At 45.1% G+C, this 22,635-nt stretch overlaps 1 protein-coding gene across 3 annotated transcripts in view; it reads left to right on the plus strand.

Annotated features, from left to right (window-relative positions):
• Window positions 1-8,197: 8,197 nt before the first annotated feature.
• The window catches only part of ITGAV (integrin subunit alpha V), a 96,550-nt gene continuing 82,112 nt past the window's right edge, over window positions 8,198-22,635 (plus strand). For 2 of the 3 annotated variants that reach the window (XM_040971829.1, XM_040971832.1), the window contains exon 1: window positions 8,198-8,654. In XM_040971829.1, coding sequence (XP_040827763.1) covers window positions 8,467-8,654 — 188 coding nt within the window. In that variant the 5' untranslated portion in view covers window positions 8,198-8,466. The remainder of the gene's footprint in view (window positions 8,655-22,635) is intronic. The other variant, XM_040971831.1, reaches the window with a different exon arrangement.

Raw genomic sequence — 22,635 nt, forward strand, 5'->3', positions numbered from 1 at the left:
TGAATGGGAAGTACAATAGCAGGGATTTGAACTTGTACTGGAATAGCAGAACAGTGTTGCAGGAGGCAGCTTGCTGCTCTACCACAAAGCAAGCTCCGGCAGTTCAAAAAACTAAGATTACTTCTACTCTTTAATAAAACCATTGCTCAGACACACTGGCATGATTTCTTCTTGGACAAAATGTGCTAAGTTAGTGGAATTCATTTGATGAATACAATTAGTAGCTACACTGTATTAGAATCTTTCATTTTTATTGTTTTTAAAATTTTTATTAGAGAGGCAGAGACAGAAAGTACAGCTCCCATCTGCTGGATCATTCCTCCAATGCCTGCAATGGTTGTTACTGGGATCGAACTGGATCCAGGAACTGGGGATGGCATTCGGGCATCCAAAATGTAGGGCAGCAACCCAAACTAGTTCAGCTATGACCACTGACTCCCACGTACTACATTGCTGGGAAGTTAGAGTCAAGAGCCAGAATCAAGGCTAGAACCCAGTCACTCTGAAATAGGATGTTAGCATGTTATCTGCTAGGCGAAAGTGCCTGCTCTTATTACACCTATTTAGAGGCAAAGAATATGCTGTAAAAGTTCAGATAGTGTGAGTGTAAAGATAATTTGTCAAGTAGATTTTCAGATCATTTTGAATATATTCTTTTTATATTTGCTCATTCTTGTACTCTTACTTTATGAATTTTCGTATTATAATGGTAGCATAGTGGTAATGAGTCTGAGCTGTGAGTTATATAATCCTGTACTCAAGATCTGTGCTATACTAGCTTTGTGATTTTGGCAAATTATTCCATTCTGGGGAGAATCAGTTTATCCTTGAATTGAGGATACCAAGGTTGGCACCGTGGCATAACTGGTAAATCTGCCTCCTGTGATGCTGGCATCCCATACGCGTACCCATTTGAGTCCAGCTTCCTGTAAATGGCCTGGGAAAAACAGCAAGAGATAGCTCAAATGCTTGGACTCCCTGCTACTCATCTGGGCATCCTGGAAGAAGCTCCTGGTTCCTGGTTTACCCTGGCTGCATTCTGGCAGTAGCAGTCATTTCAGGAGTGAAGCACTGAATAGAAGATGTGTCTGTCTGTCACTTACTCTTTCTGTAAGCCTGACTCTCAAATAAGTATGCCTTGGAAAAATTTCAAAAACAAGCAGATTGGAGTTACCAATGGAACCTGCCTGATGGGATATTATGACTAATAATTAACTTAAAATATACACAAAATGCTTAGCACAACACCGAACACATGAGTAAAGTTAATGCAATTTTTAGTTGTTATTAAGTCTCTTGACAATGGAATTTGTTACTAAGGCCCCATGTAGAGCTAACAGCATATGAAAATGATAAAGCAAGGACACAATGACCCTGACACAACCCTCAAATGATAGCTGGAACTAGTCATGTAGAGGAGGTTGTGCATGTTTGCATGTGACAGGAGTCTGGAGGAAGTGGTTATCAAGGAGAACTAATGTTTTCCAGGCATTTGGAGCCCTGTGAACAGAAATGGAATTCTCGGTGAACTGTTACATATTTTAGCATGGCTAAATCTCCTCTGTGAGCTAAGGAGTGGTAAGAGATAGTAGCTGAGAGCATGATGGTGAGTATGCTCCTCCTGTTGCTATGAGAACAGAAACTGCTGTCCAGAAAGTTAGGGAAGTCTAGCATCCAAGGGATAGTTTTAGGGAAAACGGTCTGGAAAGGAGATGATTTTCCCCATCCACCTTCATTTCCAATCTCTAAAGTGCACAAGCGCTAACTGAGGTGTTTTCAAATACAGATCATATAGGGAAAGACAAATTACATTAGAAAAACATCCCTTCCTTGGGGAGGGAGTGAAATCAGGAAGACCAACTGAAACTTCTTAATACATTGCTGGGAGAGCATCAGCTTGAGACAAACTACAGTGACAAAAACCTCCAGGACTGGGCTGAGGGGAATAGAGGCTCTGGGGGAGATGGAGAGTGGAAGTGGATTTCAGAGTGGTTCCTCTGGGTTATGAACTGAAGTGTGTGTGTGTGCACACGCACGCGTGCATGTGCTGGCTTTTAAATACTTGTTATTTGAAAGGCAGAGCTATAGGAAGAGAGGAAGAGAGAGAGAAAGAGGCATCTTCTGTCGTTGGTTCACTCCCTAAATGGCCACCCAGCAAATGCTGGGGCAGGTTGAAACCAGGAGATTAATCCAGGTCTCCCTAATGAGTGGCAGGGATCCAAGCACTGGGACTACTGCTTCTGGAAAATCGGAACCAGAGCTTAGGGCCCAGTGTGATGGCGCAGTGGTTAAAGTCCTCACCCTGCACGTGTCGGCATCCCATATGAGCGCCGGTTCTAATCCGGCATCCCCTCTTCCCATCCAGCTCCCTGCTTGTGGCCTGGGGAAGCAGTCAAGGACAGCCCAAAGATTTGAGACGCAGCACCCGTGTGAAAGACCCAGAAGAGCTCCTGGCTTCTGGCTTCGGATTGGCACAGCTCCAGTCGTTGAGGTCACTTGGGGAGTGAACCATCAGATGGAAAATCTTCCTCTCTGTCTTTCCTCCTCTCTGTATATTCACCTTTCCAATAAAAATAAATAAATCTTAAAAAAAAAAAAAAACAACCAGAGCTCATATGAGATCCTGGCATGTTTAAGTCGAGGACTTTAGCCACTAGGCCACCGCGCCAGATCCGCCCCACAGATGTATTTTGCCATGCATAATTTGAGATTTCTCACATTATTTTGCATAACTGAATTAAGCTTTGTGTGCAAAGATAAAGCCAAGCAGAGCATGAGTTTCTCTCTCTCTCTCTCTGTCTCACACACACACACACACACACACACACACACACACACACACACATCTTTTATTCACTGGATCAATCTCTGATGGCTACAAAGGCAAGGTCCAGGACTTCTATGCAGATCTTCCACATGCATGGTAGGAACTCAGGCATTCGGGCCATCTTCTTCTGCTCCAGGTATACTCTCATGAAGCTGGATCAGAAACTGAACAGCTGGGACTTCAATTGCCACTACAATACAGGACATTGATGTTCCAAGTGGTGTTCTCACTTGTGATGAAGCACAAACCTTGAAATCCTTATTTAATTATGGCCGTTGAAGGAACTTTTGGATATATCCTGGGAGAACTTACAGCATAGCAGTAATAGTAATACAAATTTACTACTGTACTGAGCCAATAGAAGTACTAATGGCAAAAAGGCTGTTATACAAGATAGGTGTTATTGTCATTATTATCATTTCCATTTTATCAATAAGAAAACTGAGACACAGATGGTTAGATTATTTCCGGATCAACAACTAGTACTCAGTGAAGGCAGGGCTTGAATCTAAGCACGTGAATTTATAGAATCCAATTGAATCCAGATTTCAGCTAAAGGACAGAAGGGTAGAGGCAAAAGTTAAAGTCAAAATTCTGTTTGCTGAGGCAGGCATTTGGCTTATCAGTGAAGACACCACTTGAGATGCCTGCATTCCATTTCCAAGCACCTGTGTTTCCAATTCTAGCTTGATGCTAAAGTGTGCCCTGGCAGGCAGCAGGTCATGGGTCAAGTAGCTGCATTTCTGCTGAAGTGGTGGAGTGGATTATTAATTTTTTAGGCTCGCTGAAAGGTGAGAAAGAACATACATAGACTTGTGTATGAGTTGCCCCCACAAATATTTTTCATGAGTAGGCAGTAGACCCAAAGAAAAAGGGGCGTTAGAGGAAACAGCCCATATCCCTCAAGTACTGGTCTGCAGTGAGAGAGACACTTCTCCCAGTTTTTGGCTGCTTTTGTGAAGTTGGAGTGCAGGTTGGCTGCAGCCACTTGGGAGTTTATGGTACCTCCCTAAATCCCACATGGACTCAATATTCACTTCTGTGGTATCTTCCTCTTTTCCCTCCTTCCCCTAGCCCCGTGCCCAGGTATTGGATGAAGCAGATGCATCCTGTATCCTGGGAAAGGAGGGGTCAATTTGGTTGATGAGTAGGAGAATAAAATTCTGCATGGTGTTAGAGTAGGACTTGGAGCTTCCAGGTTAGAGACCTGAAACTAGTTGCCCCCCTCTCCCGCATCACTGCCACCCGCTGCCTTTCTAAATTCTGTTTAGGGAAACTCAGGTTAGGGAGACAGAGTTCTGGTTCTGACTTTGTCCTGGCCTAGCCCAGACCCAGCTATTGCAAGCTACCCCAGTGGCCAGCAGGTGGAGGTTGTCGGTGGTAGTAGAGAACCAGCGATGGGAGATCCTGCTCTCTGCCTTTGAAATAGATAATAAATAATGTTTTAAATTATAAATTTTGTTTTTTGTAATGATTACATGGTGGATCAGGGTGGGAAGGATCAAGGTTTGGAGAAAATTGGGTGAATTCACTGCTTCCAAATTTGCTATTACTTCTTGCTGTTCCTGGGGGAAGGGGAAAGACAAAGGGGGAAACCAGTAATGACTTTCCACACGTCCCAGTACCCAGGGATGAGGAACCACCACCTCATATCAACCCAGAGTCTCAGTGTGTACATATTCCAAGGGTCCTGTCCAAGTGGTTTGGAGAGTTCTGAAATGTTGCTGATTTCACAAATCTCAGGATGATGTCACCCTCCAATGTCCATTGGCTTCATTCATTGAGATTTTTTGCTGTCATCATTTGTTTTGGGTAGTTGTCCAGTTCTGTTTTCTTCTGCTGCTACAGCACCAAATGAGCTGCCGTATTCTCCTTTTACAACAGAGCCTGTGTCCACTGCTCCACCTTATTCATTACATAGGACATGTTCTTGCAGGCAAGTTCAAGGATCCAGGCCAGGCAACCTGAGCCCTGCTGAATCCCCCTCCCCTGGGGCTCACGAGCTTGACACCCACCTAAAAGGCAGGCCGCAGGATCTGGGCCAGGCAACCCAAGCCCCACCATTTCCACCATCCCTAGGCTCAGAAACCTGGCACCCACTGGACAGGTGGACCCCAAACTACTCGAACCCTGTCAGATCCCCCATCCCTGGGACTTACAACCTTGGCCCCCACTGAGCCCAGGCTGCTATGACTCACCTTACCTCAGCATCTACAATCTTATTGTGCAACGTGGCCTAGTCTAGTCTGCCCCCTGTTCCAGCTCCTACTGCTGGGTGCTGCAGCCTATCCCAGCCCAGTCTGATTGTTGTCCCAATTTTGATGTGAACTGGCTGATGTTGAGGCCTGATCTGACTCTTCCTGCCCCCTGCCCTCGATCTCGTTCTCAGATCTGCCAGTGCTGGCCCAGACTGGTCTGTCCCCAGGTCTGACCCAAATGTGTGCCCGCAGGTACTGTACCCTGGTGTTGTCTGGACTGCCTCTTGCCTTGCTTCTTGCGCTCACCTGCAGGGACTGCATCCCAATGAAGGAGTTTCCCAAGCTTCTCCATCGAGTCTCCTCCCTGTGGCAGTGGATCCTTGGCTCAGGCTGACTTTGTCCACCTCTTGCTCTGGCAATAACAGTGGCCTTGCTCAACCAGCCAAATACCCTGCCACAAAGCAGCCACACAACTAAGCTATAGGTACCTGTACAGATTAAAAAAAAAAAAAAAGAAGATAAATAATTTAAGAATTATTTCCACTACCTAATGTTTTCCATGTAAGAGAGAGATTATGCTCAGTGCAGATAGATAAGGCAGCTTTTGTTTTAACTTGGAAAATTGTTCCAATGCTCAGTAAGAATCCATGTTGTGGTATGGGGGTGAGGTGGAGCATAGCTTTCCTCCCATAGTCTTCCTCTCCTGTAATCTCACGCTTTTTCCCTGTCCCATGCACACAGTCCCCAGCATAATGTGGTATTTTCTCTAATACAATTTGCAAGGCACTGCATGGATGACTGCGCAAGTGTGGAAACACAAAGATACTCGCATCTGTAACCCAAAGTTCCAGAAGACACTGGGTTAGTTGGCTTTACCATCTTGTATCAGAAGTGTGTGTGTGCATACACGCACGCATGCATACACACATGTACACATTTCCTTGACTTGCAAGGCTGCTCGTTTGAAATGAAGTCCTAAAGAATGAAGAATAAGTGCTGTTAGCAGCTGTTTGCAGACCTGCTTGGGATGTGGTGCTCAGCTGGCTCACATGGGGGCCCGTGGGCTGCCATTCCTTTGACTTCTTCCCTTTCCTACTCTCGCCATGTTTCTTCCTTCCCTCCACTGGTAGGACCTCTGTCCTGGAATGAGGAGCTAAGCCATGGACGCTTACTGAATTCAGCCAGACTTCACATTTACTGTCCTCTTTCCCTGAATGGATTTCCACGTGAGTTGGCTACGAGGTACAGGCAGCCCGGCTATGTACCAGTGTGGCATGAATGGGTCATAGAGGAGTTGATGTGCATTTCAGAAAATAAGAAATGAAAAAGACACAAGCTAAAGACTATGACAGTGGTTCGCTATGCGGAAGCCCCTTTCCTTCTCTGACGTCCACCAAGAAGGGTCTCTGTCCGTTCTCTATTGAACTGCTCAGGTAGTCAAATTACAGGAGTTGATGTGGCACAAACGTTGATAGCCATGTCCCATATTGATGTTAACCAGGCTTTACAGTCAGGAGGCAACAGTGTGACCCAAGAACAGAAGTCAGTACGTGATTGTCTCAAGGATATCTTAAAGCACATAGTCCTGTGACCTTGAACTCTCACCGAGCTGTGGACCCTCACCCACAGGCTTTGGCCTTGGTCTTGGATTTCTACCCACTTCCAGACCATTGTCCACAAAGAGTGACCTCAGTCTTTCAGAGCAGCTGTGTCTGAACTCAAGATTCAGGCATAGGCTATCCTGTTCCCTGTTATCAGGTCACACTGTTATTTGTTTATTTATTTATTTATTTATTTTGCCAACTGCCTGAGGCAGGTTGATTCTCATGCTTTCAGATATAAAAAAATTCTCTGGCTTTCAGCAATCATACTCTTGTCCATGGCATCCTTGATGCAGTAGGGACACAGAGAGGGGAATGTGGTATTTGTATTTATGTGCAAGTGCTCTGCAGGATTTCCTATCTCCATTAATAACTTTAAGGCATATGGTCTAGAACCAATGGTTTCTTGTGTTTCTTCTTTTTCACAAATTGGAAAATAAAATTATTTATTATAGCTAGGTATTATAATTCTACTGTTAGGCTTCATGTCAATTTATGCACACATTTCTTGGAGGATTATTTAGCAATAAGGGTAATGTATATTGTGCCTGAATTTTAATAGCTATTTTGGGAAACCAGACCACAATTACCCTTGCATTACTTTTAAGTGTTAAAGATCTATTTAGTGGATTATATTTTATTCCATTCACCAAATTCTTTAGCATATGATATATCCCATGGGAAGATCAATTCTGTTTACTCATCGTTTCTTCTGCCATTCATTCAATGAACATTTTATTGACAGCTTAGTCTCTGCTTGGCAAGTTGCCAGGCATTGGAAATACAGGGGAACCTCTCCCCCCCCAACCATTATTTTGATGTTGATGACGCCTATTTCCTTTTCTAGCTCTTAGACTTATCTACCTAAGACTGCCTAAATTCAGTTTGGTAATTTCCCCTTAGTTCTACCACCCCGACTGGCAACCCACGACTTATGAAAAAAAATTAGCCATTTGGACTTGATTTCAAGTTGCTGTTGCCCATCTTTGCCTCGCCAAAGCTTTGCTGGGACTGTGAAGTTCAGCTCTCACACATCTTTCTCGGAAGAGGCTCCACCAGGCCAGCATGCGGGAAGTTGGTAATTTTGGTGGTGCTGGTGTGTGGGGTGGAGTAGGGGAGGAGAACGACCATTAATTATAGTTTCCTTGGCGAGTCAGCCAAGCTCAGGAGCAGATGCAGGAGAAGCGGATCAAGCTCTCTGCGCTTTGAAACCAAAATCCCAGGGAGGTTTCTGGCACGGCCAGGGTTAGGTGGAATGTCCTGTCGGGTAAGGTTTAGAAAGTAGATCTTGGCCGCTCTTCAACTCGCGGGCCTCGAAGCAAGGTCCCCGTGTCGCAGACCTGTGGCCCGCACCGGCTCCGAGGGTCTGGGGCCCCAGCACAAGGCGCCCCAGGCTTGGGACAGGCAGCGAGGGAGAGCACGGAAGTGCGCTGAGCTTTCCCCAGCCGGAGGACAACTCTCCGCCCCCACTTCCTCCTCGGGCTGGGCGGCTCAGCCTCCCGGCCGGCTCCTCCTCCTCCTCCCACTGCCGGCTGGGGCTCCCAGGCCAGAGGTGCGGCGCTGTGCGCAGCAGTCCCCAGCCCGAGCGCGGAGCGGCCAAGCGGGAGGGAGGCCGGGCCGCCCGCGCGGTCTCGTACCCTCCTCGCGCGCCCAGCACCCCGCTTGCCCAGCGGCCGCTCGGAAGCTCAGCCCGCCCGCCCCATCCAGGCGCCGTGGCGGGCTAGCCGGGAAGCGAGCGGCTGACAAGTTGAGGCGCGCACAGGCGGCGGGCCGCGGGCACCGTGCGCCTCGGGAAGGGTGGCCGCCGCTCCGGGCTCCGCACCCCGGGCGCACTTGGGCGATGGCTTCCCCGCCGCCGCGGCTGCGTCTTCGCCCTCGCCGCTACCTCCTGCTGCTGCTTCTCCCCGGGCTCCTGCTACCTCTCTGTGATGCCTTCAACCTAGACGTAGACAGTCCTGCCGAGTACGCTGGCCCCGAGGGAAGTTACTTCGGCTTCGCAGTGGACTTTTTCGTGCCCAGCGCGTCTTCGTAAGTGACCGCACTTGGACCGCGAGCCGGCCCCCTCCCCCACCGCGCTCACCCACCCTGTGTTCTCTTCCACCTCCCTCCCGCCCCCATCCCCCTCCGCCGCACCCCGGGCTTGGTCTTGGGGAGATCCCAGTGTCTCTCTGTCCCACTCTGCCCACCCCCGCGATGAGTTATCTCCTGGCTGGATGAAATATGCGAGGAAGATGAACTCCTAGGTGGCCACCACCCACTCAGTTCCTGGCCGCTCCCCACCTCTTACACTTGGTTGGGGAGCGGAGGGAGAGCTCTGGAGCAAACCTGTGTTTCGGAATGGTGCCCGGTGGGAATCAACAAAGGCTGGTTCTGCTTGACTGCGCGCCGAGGCTCAGGGTCCGTTTCATCTCCCAGCGGTTCATCTAACTCCTCCAGGACCAGGGAGCTTTATTAGGCTTCCCAGGCACAACGCCCCGTCCTCCTCGCTGTCCCTAAACGAATCCTTCCCTATTTTTGCTTCCTCTCGTTTCCCACACTAAAATGAATCTGTTATTGAAGTGCATTCACATTATCTTATCGCCGGCAGACCCTGGAGCGTTTAAAGTTGAACAGATGAATGTGTCATCCGCTGTTTTTATAGGGATGCACTATTTAAGTTATTGTTCAGAAAGAACAGGCTTCTTTCTTACTTGTTTATTTTCCCGAGTTTTCAGTCAGTGCAGTTCGTTTGCATGTGCAAAATGTAAAAACTCAGGTCTTCCAGTGGCCCACTCTTGGTGTTGCCAAGAGCAGCATGGTTTTCGAGTTATTGTCATTTTTGGATTGAAAGTTGCTTCTGACTTTGCTGAGCGCTGACATCATTCTCGCCGCCCCACCCCCACGCTCTCTTTAGAAATTCTGATTTAATGAGTACTCCCTGGATGTTTTATGATGTTTAAATCTTCCTTTCAAGAGAGAAGCTCTTCTCAGGGTTATGTCTAAATTCAGAACTTAGAAAAAATTTATTTCTTTGGAAGAGTTACACGAGGGAGAGAGGGGAAAAGGGGGAAGAGGGAGAGGAGACAGGAGGAGGATCAAAGAAGGAGGGAGAGAATCTTCATCACCAAGTCAACTCCCCCAAAGAGTGAGGATCTCAGGGCGGGACCAGAGGGAAGCCACTAGAGCCACCCTCCACTGCTACCCACGTGCATTAGTAGGGACCTGGATTAGGGGAGCAGCCAGGATTGGAACTAGTGTCCTTGTGGGAGGCTGGCTCTCCAGACCACAGGCTTACTTACCTTGCTGCAATGCCAGCCCCAAACTACATGTTGCTTATAGATGACATTCTTTATTATTATTTTTTTTGAAGTGGGATTTTCATGGTCAGTACTTACTTGAGTAGGACCATCTTCCTAAAACATGTGTGATTAAGTTGACAGTGCACTAAATGTTTTTCTGTTTTATTCAGCAGGATTTACTCTCAGCATTTTTCAGGATGTTGCCACAGCCTTTACAACAGCATATACATTGTATGTGATTAGTGCACAAACCCGGCTTGTATGTGTTTTGGTTTGTGTTTGGTAGCAAGTTCAGTTTGTGGCTACCAACAAGTGCTTCCTGTTCTGGGAAATCTAAACATGGATTTTTCAAAGGGATAAAAATAATCATTCCTTGTAGGAGGCGTTTGCCACCTTCACATCTGAACTAATCATTTAAGCCGGCCTTATTAAAATTGTTTTTCTTCAATATTTTCTCATTTTGTTTCTTTATAGGACAGAACATTCATGTTAGTTTTATCCATATGTTTCCTTTAAAAGGAACTTAAACAGGTATATTAATCATGCGTAAAGTATCTTTTGTTAAGTTAGCATGATTGTGCTGCCACGCTTTGAAGTTATCTGACAAGCTGATGGACTTTTAAGTGTTTTAACCATGGAAAATGCAATCATATTGAACTGTGGTTCCTGATTCTAAGGTCTGATTGTAGCCCTTCAGTAGTGCTTGGGATCATTGAACACACCGGCCTGATGTGTTTTCATGGTGGCGTCCATGGCTTTCAGTGGTAGAATTGAATGTTTTGTTAGTAACTAGGGAATCCTGCGTATAACCCCAGGGGAAGCCAACAGAGATTGTTTCCAGCATGGCTATGTACAGTACATGGATGCATACATCCATACATGTACAAAATATTTGTCCAAGGCTTATACTTATGGAACTTTTGTGCTTAAACAAAAACTACCATAAAATTATTCTGAATTTTGTTAAGAGTACTTAAATTTAACAGACATTGAGTCCAAAGAATATTATTGACAATATTACCAGCTGGATTTATGGTGGTTCTTGCTGTCTGCTGTTATCATAATTTTCTTAAGAGGAAAAAAACCCCATATAGTATAAAATTATTAATTAGAGTTATTTTCTTTTTTTCATGATTTATTATTTTTATTGGAAAGTCACATATACAGAGAGAGAGGAGGAGGAGAGACAGAGAGGAAAATTTTCCCTCGAATGATTCACTCCCCAAGTGGCTGCAATGGCTGGAGCTGAGCCAATCCGAAGCCAGGAGCCAGGAGCTTCTTCCAGGTCTCCCACATGGGTGCAGGGTCCCATTGCTTTGGGCTGTCCTCAACTGCTTTCTCAGGCCACAAGCAGGGAGCTGGATGGAAACAGGGCCTCTGGGATTAGAACCTGCGCTCATATGGGATCTCGGGGCATGCAAGGCGAGGACTTTAACCACTGCACAATCTTGCCAGGCCCAGAGTTCTTTTCTTTTGAGGAAGAGATTATAGAGGAAATAATGGTTATGAAATCTCTTCCTGCTGTGTCTTCCCCTTTAGGTGACCACATAATATGGGCTGTAGAGTTGCTTTGAGTTCTCATTTGCTTTTCATTCTAGAAAATTATTGTGTTTATCTGTTTTTGTTGGTTGTGAAAATGAATAAATAAATGTTTTGTAGGCAGAAAGAAAGATAAAGTAATAAGGGAAAAATGTAAGGGTGTCCCCTCTCGATTTCTTCAGACCTGTCTTAGGTTTGAAGCGAAGTGCTTTAAGCCCTGAAAAATGAAAATAGCATTTCATATTTTTCTGCAAATATTAATTTATGGTGAGCATATTTGTAAAGGTGCATACAATGTAAAGAGTGTATGAAGGCCGAAAATTCAAGTCATGTTTTCTTGTGGAAATAAAATTGAGAAATGTGAAATTGTATGTCAGATTTAACCATAAAACAGTATCTTATATTAATAAAACTTTTAAAAGATTTTTTATTTGTTTGAAAGGCAGAATTAGAGGAGGACAGAGATCTTCTGTCTGCTAGTCCACTTCCCAAATGGCTGTGGCAGTCAGGTCTGGGCGAGGCTGAATTCAGGAGCCTGGAACACCTTCCCCATCTCCCACATGGTGGGGAGGTGCCCAGGTACTTGGTTCATCTACTCCTTTTCCCGGTACATCAGCAGGGAGCTGGATAGCAGAGGCTTTTATGGGATGCTGATGAGGGCTAATCTCTGTGTCACAACATCAACCTGTTTTTATAATTCATACTGTTCTTTTGCTTATATCTCAATTCATTCTGTAGCACAAACCACCGAACAACTAGGGGGAAGCAGTTAAGGAAATTGAGGCTGGGTTAGAACTTGAGAGAGCAGGGAAAGGACCTGAGGATACTTTGAAATTCATACCCTCCTCCTTTTTACACTCAAATACTGATATATTTATTTATTTGGAAGGGAGAGAAAGAAATCTATCTCTTGGTTCATTTTCTGGGCAGACCGGGAGATAAGAACCGGACCTGGGTTTCCTATATGTGTGTCAGGGACCCAGTTACTTGACCCATCTTTCCCTGCATTAGCAGGAAGCTGCAGTTGGGTGCCAGAGCTAGGATTTGAATCCAGGCATTCTGCTTTGGTATTTGGTGTCCCACACAACATCTTCTTCACTACAACAAATGTCTGTCCCCAAATGTTGACATTTTAAGAAGAAAACAATTGCTTGGACCACCTTCTTTGTTTAATCTTCAAATGCCAAATGTTGCAGGATATAGTTCTCATTTTATTTGCTTATTTTAAAATAATACTATTATGAGGAACAGTGGGTTTACGTTCTTTTTTTTTTTTTCCTCCCTAAGATTAAGGTTTGTATTTGAGATGAAGGGTTAGGGAGGGAAGGAAGCAGTGAGGAAGGGAGAGAGGGAGAGGGAGAGAGGGAGGGAAATATCGATTCTCCTCTGCTGTTTATTTCCGAAAAGGCCTCAGCGTCTGCAGCCGGGCCAGCCAGGCGTCAGGAGCCAGCAGCTTATTGCAGGTCTCCCACTTGGGTGCACTGCTAACCCAGCTGCACTAGCTAGGAGCTGCACCCAAAGTGGAGCAGCAGGGAACCCAAACTGGGCTGTGCTACAGTTTGCCTTTTGTTAGTCATAAACGGAACGTTCTTTACAGCTCCTGTGTGTTTGTGTGACTCCCAAGGACACGTGGGGGGTCAATGTGCCTCCAAAATTGTCGGGAACTCTCAGCCCTCCTGTGGTAACACCTGTGAAGTTTCGCAGTCAAATTGATTCCCTGGCTGCATCGTAGATTTACCAGCAGAGCTCTAGCTTAAATTCCTTTGACTTCTTAGCTCATTTTAATAAAAGAACGCTTACATCCGTTACTGTTAGATGTACCTTTGTTCCCATTAACACTACCAATGTTTCTTTCTTTTCTTTTTTTCTGTTGCTCTGGAAATAATTTCATATTCCTCCCTCTCATTTTCTATTTTTCTTTTCTCCTCCTGCTCTCCTCTAATATTAGTCAGAGATTAGTCACCAGGCAGAAAGTCCTAGAAATCCTTCCTTGTTTAGGTTTTTTTTTTGTATCCACCTTCATTTCTCAGATCAACCACCTTATCAGCCACAGTCATCACAGCTGGCACCTGGACAACCACATCTTCCCCCCTGACTCCCCATTTCATCATTTTAGTTGAGACCTGAAAATATCTGTTTTTTTTTTTTTTTTTTGAAATATCCTTTTTGGTACTGTGCTTTCTGCTGCTAGAATCCTGCCCCCTCCCTCCCCCTCTCCCTTTCCATAATGCTTCTCTTGTCAGAGAGAACATCCAAATTGCTAACTCAGATTTGGGCCCCCCTCTCTCTCTCTCCCAAACTGCAACATATTTAAATTTTTGGATCCCCTTTGCCTCCTCACTATTGAAGTTACTGCCATAGCACTTTAAGTGTCTTCAATTTGCTTTTATGAACTAGTTATATTTGATTTTCCCCATGATAAATAATTTTCATGCACAGACTGTAAATTTTAGAAAGCAGGTTCTATGTGGATGACTCCCAATTAAGGCCGTAGGCAGATAGGACATTACAGAAAAAGGGAAAATCCATGGAATGTGTAGTTGCTGTTTCTGTTTTATATCATCTAATTGTTTGCTGTGTCACACAGTTTTTTAAATGAAAAGTAAATCGGAAACTGGAATTACAGCTGTGAAATAACACCCAACACCATATTTCTTTCTCTTCTCATGCATAATAATTTCTCACAAATTTCTTTTGGTGAAGGCTCTTTGGTCCACCCAGAATCTGCTAACTATGTTAAACATGCTTTATCTTGGAAAGGTCAGTGCTCAAAGCAGCCAAATAACTTAGTTCATTTGGAGGGTTTGAAAAATGTACTTGTCATTGTTTGGCAGCCTGCCCCTTCTTGGTAGTCAAGGTCACATTCCCTGAAGGAACTGCCCTCAGTACACTGAGGATAGGAAGTGCATCCAAAGGGCATCCCAGAGGTTGGTTCCTCGGCTCCTCTCTCCTTCTTCCGCTTCGGATCTCTGCCTCCCTTGTTCCTTTTTCTCTCCTTCCCATCTCTGGTCCTTCCTCCCTCCTTTCCTCCTGTCTCCTTCCCTCCCAGTGTATCATTCTCACTGCTACAGCTCGTCTTTCTCCATTGGTTTTCTGTCCTCCCCACCTTATATTTTTAACACTTTGTGGCTAAATATTAATAGTCTGTGGATGGAAACCTTAAATCTGAAGTCTCATTTAATGCGGGTATCACATCTGGAAAGAGTGGTGACGATGGGGATCCTAACAACATTCTTTTGAGAAGACTTGTTGAAGCACAGTGTTATAGCAATATAGAGAGGAGGAGAGAAGGGGAGGGAGAAGAAGAGGGACAGTGGTGTTTCATTTTCTATCTTAGTTTTTAATAAAAGGCTGCAATGACCACATCTTGGTCAGCCCAAACCCAGGAGCCTGGAAGTCCATCCAGGATCTCGCTGGTTGGTAGCAGGGGTCCCAGCTCTTGGGCCGTCCTCCTCTGCTTTCCAGTGTCTTTGGAGAGGATTGGAGTATATGAGGGGCAAGTTGCAAACACACAAAACTTAAGTTGTTCAGTTTTAGACTTTCGTTAAGTGAGAGCATGTGGAACCCTGTGTGTACCCTGAAGCTGTCCATCGCTGTGAGATAATGTAGCAAGCCATCTTTCCTACCTTCTTCCTCCTTCTTCTTAGTTCCTGACTTGACCATATTAATGGCCCTTTAAGAAAACTGATAAAATAGACTTTATGTTTTATATTTCCTACTTTGCTAGGGAAAAGTTTATTAATTATGTTAATTGTTTTCGGTTCCAATACCATCAAATAGTACTTTCCTGATGCTTTCAGATTTTCAAATTTTTTATCCTCTGTACAACCTTTAGAATAATTTTTTGTAGAGTAGTTACAGTGGGCACTGCTGTTTCTGTTCAGTGGAGAGGTCTAAAATGACCCTTTCAGTTCATTTATTATGCATGTAATGTTTAGATTCCAGTTGCTTGCTTTAGACAGTGTTGTTTATATTGCAAACCTTGTATTTTTCTGCTGTCACTTCTCTTACCCAAATTAAGCTGTTGTAGACATTGTTAAAAGGCTTGAAATAACCACTGTTCATTTTTATAAGCATTTCATTAATAGGCTTTTGTTTTTCACAGTTTGTTGCTTTTTATGCTGCTTAATTTTTTACATAGCATATTTTACCATCCTTTATGCAAATATTTATTCTTTTCACTGTGTGACTCCCTTTTAAGACTTTAATCTTATGTCTATGCCTGTGAATTTACTTTTTCCATCTTCTCATTTTGCTCTCTTAAAAAGATACATTTCTTAAAATTAACTTAAATATCATGATGCCCTTTTGGATAAATAACTTTATTCTTTAGCCTCCTCTAAGCCAGTACATTCCTTTTATATTTTTCCACCATTTCTGTGGCATTTCAGCAATGCATAAGGCTGCGTATGAAGGCATGCTTAGGAGAACTTGATGAACATCCATGTTAGTACATCTAATTGCCATCATTTCATACCCATCATGTGCCAATGGTGTGATGAAAAACCTCTGTCTTGTCCCCTTCTTGCCCCAGGGTCTCAAGCTATGCACTACCAATAGAGTGCCCTTTTCATTCAGGGACCTCGCCTCATGTCTTTTTTCTTGTGTTAAAGGCTGTCCCTCTTAACTTTCCAGCCCTCTCTGTCTTACAGTGTCAAGTTAGGGAGGGTGTGAAATTTGAAACCAAGTAGAGATGTTACATAGGGAAATTGTTTTTAAAGACAATTTAAATAATTGAATGTTTTAGTAGAAGATGGTTTCTGAATTCTAGAGTGGTTGGGTGTAGTGAAAATGGTTTCTATATGTGGCTAGTTTAAAGTTGAGACCTGTAGCTACTGGATTTATTTACCATTCTGTCAAGTTAGAAACTTGCCTTGAATTATCATACATGGAAGGCATAAAGATTAATTAGAGTCCCCTATGCTCAAAGAAGCCATTTATCATAAAATAGGACAGTTTTTTGACAATAAATTATACAGTGTTCTGTAATGTGTTACATAATGACAGTCCAGGAGTGAGATTTTGGCTAACATACTCCTAGTGTGAGCCGTTGGAATCTATAGCTTTTATAATGCTAGGATTCCTTATTTACCTATACTTTATCACTTTCCTTTTTTCTTTTTTTTCCAAAGATTTATTTGTTTCTATTGGAAAGGCAAATTTACAGAGAAAAGGAGAGACAGAAAGATCTTCATCAGCTGGTTCATTCACCCAAGTGGTCTTAATGGTCAGAGCTGAGCTAGTCTAGAGTCAGGAGCCAGGAGCCTCTTCTGCATCCCCCACATGGGTTCAGGGTCCCAAGGCCTTGGGCCATCTTTCGTTGACCTCCCAGGCCACAAGCAGGGAGCTGGATGGGAAGTGGAGCAGCTGGAACATGAGCTGGTGCCCACATGGGATCCTTGTGCATTCAAGGTGAGGATTTTTTTTTTTTTTTTTTTAAATATAATTTATTTTTATATTCTTTACATACTTAGTTAGAGTAAGAAGGTTCAAGGGCTACAGGAAAGTGGATAATACTAGTATGTTTTCCATATTGTTACCTTCATGTTTAAAGGGGGGTATTATTAAGGGAAGATGGCATACCAATTTCCTCCCTCACCAATCCGGGTGTAGGGCATGCTCTGAGGTTCTTGCTCGAGTGGTTTGATGTTGCAACAGTTATGAATCGCTGTCAATCTCGCCACTCCAATCACTATGAGGTCTTTGTAAAATCCACTGATTGAACATAGTCTTCTCATAGCTGAGATGGTTGGTTGAACAGGTTCTGTCTTCTCTCTTTTCTTCGTTTGGGTTCTGAGTCCAGCATTTAGTTCCAAAGAGAAACTTCTTGATATGTGCTAACAAGTACAGGGCAGGCACTGTCCATGCTCCAATCAGCTGGTGGTTGTATTTGCTGGGTTGGTTCTGTTTTTCACCTCCCGACTTCCACTGGAACCAATGGGTGTTGCAGTTCCAGCTGGTTCTGCCCGCAAATATTTGGCCTCACCTAAACCAGTGGGAGCTGCAGCCTAGGTTTGAGCGTCCCACAATAACCCCCTCCTGGACCGCCCTACCTGGTTTGCCCAGTAAGTGTTGCTGTAATCATTCTGCCCACACCCAATTCCACACAGCCACTGTTTAGTTTTATGTCCTCCAGGGAAGGAGGTAAACCAAGAGGGATGAGCCCATCTATTACCATCCCAGGGGCCTCTCCCACTCCAGATTCCAGCTGCCCAAACAAAACCTCGCCACTTTAATTTCTGGTTGCAACAGTAGGAATAATAACGAGCCCGGCTTTTCCACTGATCTAGTACACTTGCGGCGCACAGGTGTGGTAGATCTGCCTGTTGGTTCTGCCCTTCCAGTCCCATGCTCTCCAGCGGGAGTAGCTGTCAGCAAAGAACCCTCCCTTATTCCCTGCTGGCTTCTGCCTAATTCATTTCTTGTTCTCAGGCTGGTTGGGCGCTGCGGTCCCTCCGGTAAAGGCAACCTCACCTCGGCATTCCCTATTGTGCACTAGTCGTTGTTGCAGGACGAACCTAGGTTGACCCACACTGGGCCCTGGAATTTGCCAGTGGAATGACGTGGACTATTCAGGCCTGGTCTTGGCCCCTTCGTCTGCAAGTGTATGCCTGTGGGTAGCTTCCATGCCTGTTCTGGGCTGTTTCCTTTCATGTTTCTTGCGCTGACTGCGGGGGTCTGTGTGCCTGCCAGAGGGAGTTGCCAGGCTCTCCTTCAAGAACCTCTCCCAATGCCAGGTTACACGATTACCAGTGGGTCCAATGAGCCAATCCTACTCAGTCCACCTCCTGTCATAAGCAGGATCTGTGGCTTTTCCTGACTGGCCTTCCACCCAATGCTGGTTCTGCTGTTGGTTGTTCAAGCCCAGCATGGCTTGTCCATACCTACTATGCTCACACATGGGCTCAGTAGGGGTTTGAGGTCCTTGCTTTGTCTATCACACTTCTGCCATGTCCTTCCAGAATACACCAGGGGGAGTCGGGTCCAGCCGGTTCGGTGCATCACAATCCCAGTCCACACTTGTGCCAAGGGGAGATACCAACTGTATTCCAGATCAGAACGCAGCCCCCTTCCAGGCCACGTGCCTCTTTATGTGGGAACTCAGCCCTGCTAGGTTGGCCCTTTTGCTCCCCGACGGGTCTGTTTCCCAGCGATAAATCACTCGCATGCCAGTGGTTGCTCTGACTCGGCGTAGCACAGCTCCTCACTGTCCGACTCTGCCTTAGACACGGTGGTTTGTGTCCCTTGGCTCCTGACTGTACCAGAGGTATAAGAGCTAGCTTGGCACAGACTTTTGCTCCTCTGGTTTCTTGTTTTGCTTGTGGGTTAGGTTTGCTCCTTCGTACCAGATCGACGATGTTCCCCAACAGTTGAAACATTAGCAAGCTTTGGAGCTACTTTTGCAGGACAGCCCCAAGCCCAAGCTTCCTGCATGGGGACGGTATTTGGTGGCCAGCCATTTTTAGTGATTACATACTTTTACAAAGAAAGAGTTTACTGCCTGTTTCAGGTCGAGAATTCACAATGTGTTTCAACCTGGAGCTAATTAAGCAGGACTGAAAGAACCAAATCGCCAGAGCTCAGCCGGCGGCCAGTAGGCGGAGCCTGGGCAATGGCGCACTGGCCGCCGGACAACGGCTCACATAGTGCCATGGCGGCCGTCCGGGAATCCGGCATGAGACGCCCCTGTCCTGAGACCCACCTGCTGCCAGGATCGGCGCGCTGGAGGTTTAATGTCCCAGGCCTAAGGTCGCGCCCCTCCCAAATCCCTTCCACGCCCAATGTGGGAGGTGGTTGGTGCCGGACCTGCCGGTCCCAGAGGCCTCCCCCTCGCGTCTACTCACCCCAAGGAAGCAGCACTGGGAACCCAGATGGACCGGTCACGGCTCACCATGTGCCCATGGCGGCCGTCCGGAATCCAGGCATGAGACGCCCCGTCCTGAGACCCACCTCAAGGTGAGGATTTAAGCACCAGGCTATTGTGTCCAGCCCGCTTTGTCACTTTCTTAGGGCTATTAGGAGAATAATGACTTGGGCCTTGTTACTGTCAGGGACCTTGAAAAATACGTTTGCCCAGAAAATTTTTTTCTCTCCAGCATGTGCTCAAACATCATTGAACTCAGTTGAAGGCGGTCAGTCTGATTTCTGTAGTGAAATATTTGATCTACTGGAAAGAAAAAAAATCTCTAATTTACATATTCATGCATATAAACTTCGGAACTATAACTTAAACTGTTGCATGTAGTGATTAAGCCATGTTAAAATCAATCCTGATTTAGAAAAGATGAAGGGAGCTGTACTGACAAGGGCTGGTTTCTTACTTGTGGGTCATGGGGTTCTTTTACTGAGTCTTACTCTTTCCCCATAAGAAAGCTTCTTGATGAATGAAAGGTTGATTTCTTACCCAAAATAATTTTGCTACGATGCTCAAGAGTCAGCATCGGTGTTTTATTAATTCCAAATATGACTGCATAAACCCTTTATTAAACAGGGTGGAGTTTGAGAGTAGCATTTTTATTTTGAATTGTGAATTTTAGGGTACAGTTATGAAACAGTACTCCTACCTCGCTGTCCATACACAGCCAGGTCTCATCTAGTCTGGATGAGATTTTATAGGACCTATCAATGTTGAGTTAAAATAAGTGCACTTTATATTTAAGATGTAGGTCTGTTCACCACTTCACAGTTGTAAATGTTTCCTTTGCCAGGATTCATGTGACAGTATTTAAAGAAATGGAGTCATAATGATGATAGTGTTTTTCTTTTTTCTGTGTTTCAGCCTGCTTTTAAAAAATATTTATTTTTATTTGAGGAGCAGAGTTAGGGAGAGGAGGCTGATTTTCCTTCTGATTCATTCTCCAAATGGCCACAACAGCCAAAGCTTGGCCAGTTTGAAGCCAGGAGTCAGGAGCTTCTTTCAGGTCTTCCATATGGGTGCAGGGACCCCAGGACTCAGGTCATCCTCTGCTGCTTTCCCAGGCATATCAGCAGGAAGCTGGGTAGGGATTAGAGCAGCTAGAACTCAACTGTAGCTCATGTGGGATGTGGGCACTGTAGGCAGAGACAGCCAAGTATGCCCCAACAAAGCCCCCACTCGTTAAGATTTATTGAATTACTTTTTTTATTGGATTTTGAGAGAGAGAGAGGGCAGAGATAGAGTTATTTCATTTGCTGGTTCATTCTCCAGATAGCCACAGTGGCCAGTGTCAGACCAGGCAGAAACCAGGTGCTTTTTCTGGTCTCTGCATGGGTGACAGGAGTCCAGAAACTCGGGCCATCTTCCACTGCTTTTCCCAGGCACATTAGCAGGGGTGGTGCAGCTGGGACATGAACCCATATGGATGCCAGCATTGCTTGCAGTGGCTTTATGTACTATACCACAATGCCGTTCCCTCTGTCTCTTTTAAATGAATTTTATTCTTTTAATAAAAGATTACATGGCTTATCAGGGTGGGAAGGATCGAGGTTTAGGGGAAATTGGATGAATTGTTTGCTTCCAAATTTGCTTTCCATGACTTTCCACAGGTCCCAGTACCTAGGGAGTCTCTTTCTTGAGAAGAACGGTTTTATCTCCTAGATTGTTTTCCCGAGTCTCAGATGTCACTAGTCCTCAGAGCTCACTCCTTGTTTCTCTTGCATGGCTTGTCCCTAGTGAACTCGACCATTCTGTAACCTGATTCAGCCGTCTCCCAGGTTGATCTCAAGAGTCCCACCTTGCACGCAGGTGTCACACAGACATCTAAGCTCTCACACTCAGAAGTGAATTCAAGCTTATTCTTTCTGTAAGTAGCCTGACTGCTTCTTGCTGCTGTCTGGGTTCTCCTGGCAGCCTTTACTCTTCCCTTTGTGGCTTGTTCAAGCCACCAGTTAGTCTTGTCCCAGATCTTTCCACCCGCCTCTTTCTTCTCTTCCTGCTGCAGATCATTCTCATCTTTCCCTGAGAACGATGCAGATCTCTTGCTTTTGTCCATCCTGTTCCTGTGCTTGACCCACACCCTTTTCCCACAGGGCACAATGTTTACTTTAAATGGATCTTGGCATAAAACTCAGATTACCACTGCTACGAGGCCCTTGATGACCTTGCTTTTGCCATACTCTCAGATGTGATCTGCCTGCTTGCTGTCTTGCTTCTGCCACACATGGGTGCCTTCTGACTCCTGGAGACTGAGTTCTACAGGGCTGCCTTCCACCTCTTCATCTTCTGCCTCATCTCACTTGCCGCCATCAACATTCACACACTCCTAGGGAATGGTCTGCTAATGTTCCTCTTAGTATACTTGGGAGTTCCTTGGAGATAATTTCCCTGACTGCTTTATCTAAAAGAGATCTCTCTTCCCCATTCTTTAAAAATACTTTTCCTTCAAGAAAGCTCCTTTTATTTGAAAGTCTGGCCTCTCAGTTCATTAGAGAAATTTGTGCTTAATTGGAAGCGGTCCTCCCTTGTCTATTTGCAAGTAATCTCTCTCAGCCCTTTTTTGCTTGCTTCATAAGACTTGTAACTGAGCAGTTTGTTTCTTTTTTGGCTACTTTCCTTGCCTCGAAAGGAATGTAAACTCTAATGAGAGCAGAAACTAAGCTAGTTAGTTCTTGGTATCTAGTGTCTGTGCTATACTCTCTGTAGAGAAAATAATAAATTCAGGTCTTCTTTTGCTAAAATTTATTTGTTTTTATTTGAAAGGCAGATATTTTAAGGAGAGAGGGGCAGATATCTATGCACTGATTCACTCCCCAAATGGCTCTAAGACCAGAGCAGGGTGGGTCTGAAGCTCGGAGCCATGTGTCTGCCCCGGTCTCCCAGGTAGGTGCAGGGGCCTAAGGTACACTTGCCATCCTCCACTGCTTTCCCAGACACACCATTAGAAAGCTGAATCAGAAGTGGAGATGCTAGGACTTGAACTGGCACCAGTCTGGGAAGCCTGCAACACAAATGGAAGTTTAGCCTGCTTGTGACATTATGGCACTGCCTCCCCCCAACCCCTTTTATTGTAAATAAATAAGTAGAAAGCAACCAGACAAAAGGTCTCTTTGTGCTTAAAAATTTGGTCTCAAATGATTTTGTCTTCAGTGTGTTTTATTTTGGGAATGAGAAATTTAATGGTAGTCCTAATCTTTGACCAGAAATGTACTTGTGAAGAAAAATTATTATTAATCACTATGGCATAATAAAATATAGTAGCTCCAAAGCAAGACAG

The sequence above is a fragment of the Ochotona curzoniae genome, unplaced genomic scaffold, assembly GCF_017591425.1.
Source record: "Ochotona curzoniae isolate NIBS_2020 unplaced genomic scaffold, NIBS_Ocur_1.0 contig_2210, whole genome shotgun sequence".
NCBI classification, from domain to species: domain Eukaryota; kingdom Metazoa; phylum Chordata; class Mammalia; order Lagomorpha; family Ochotonidae; genus Ochotona; species Ochotona curzoniae.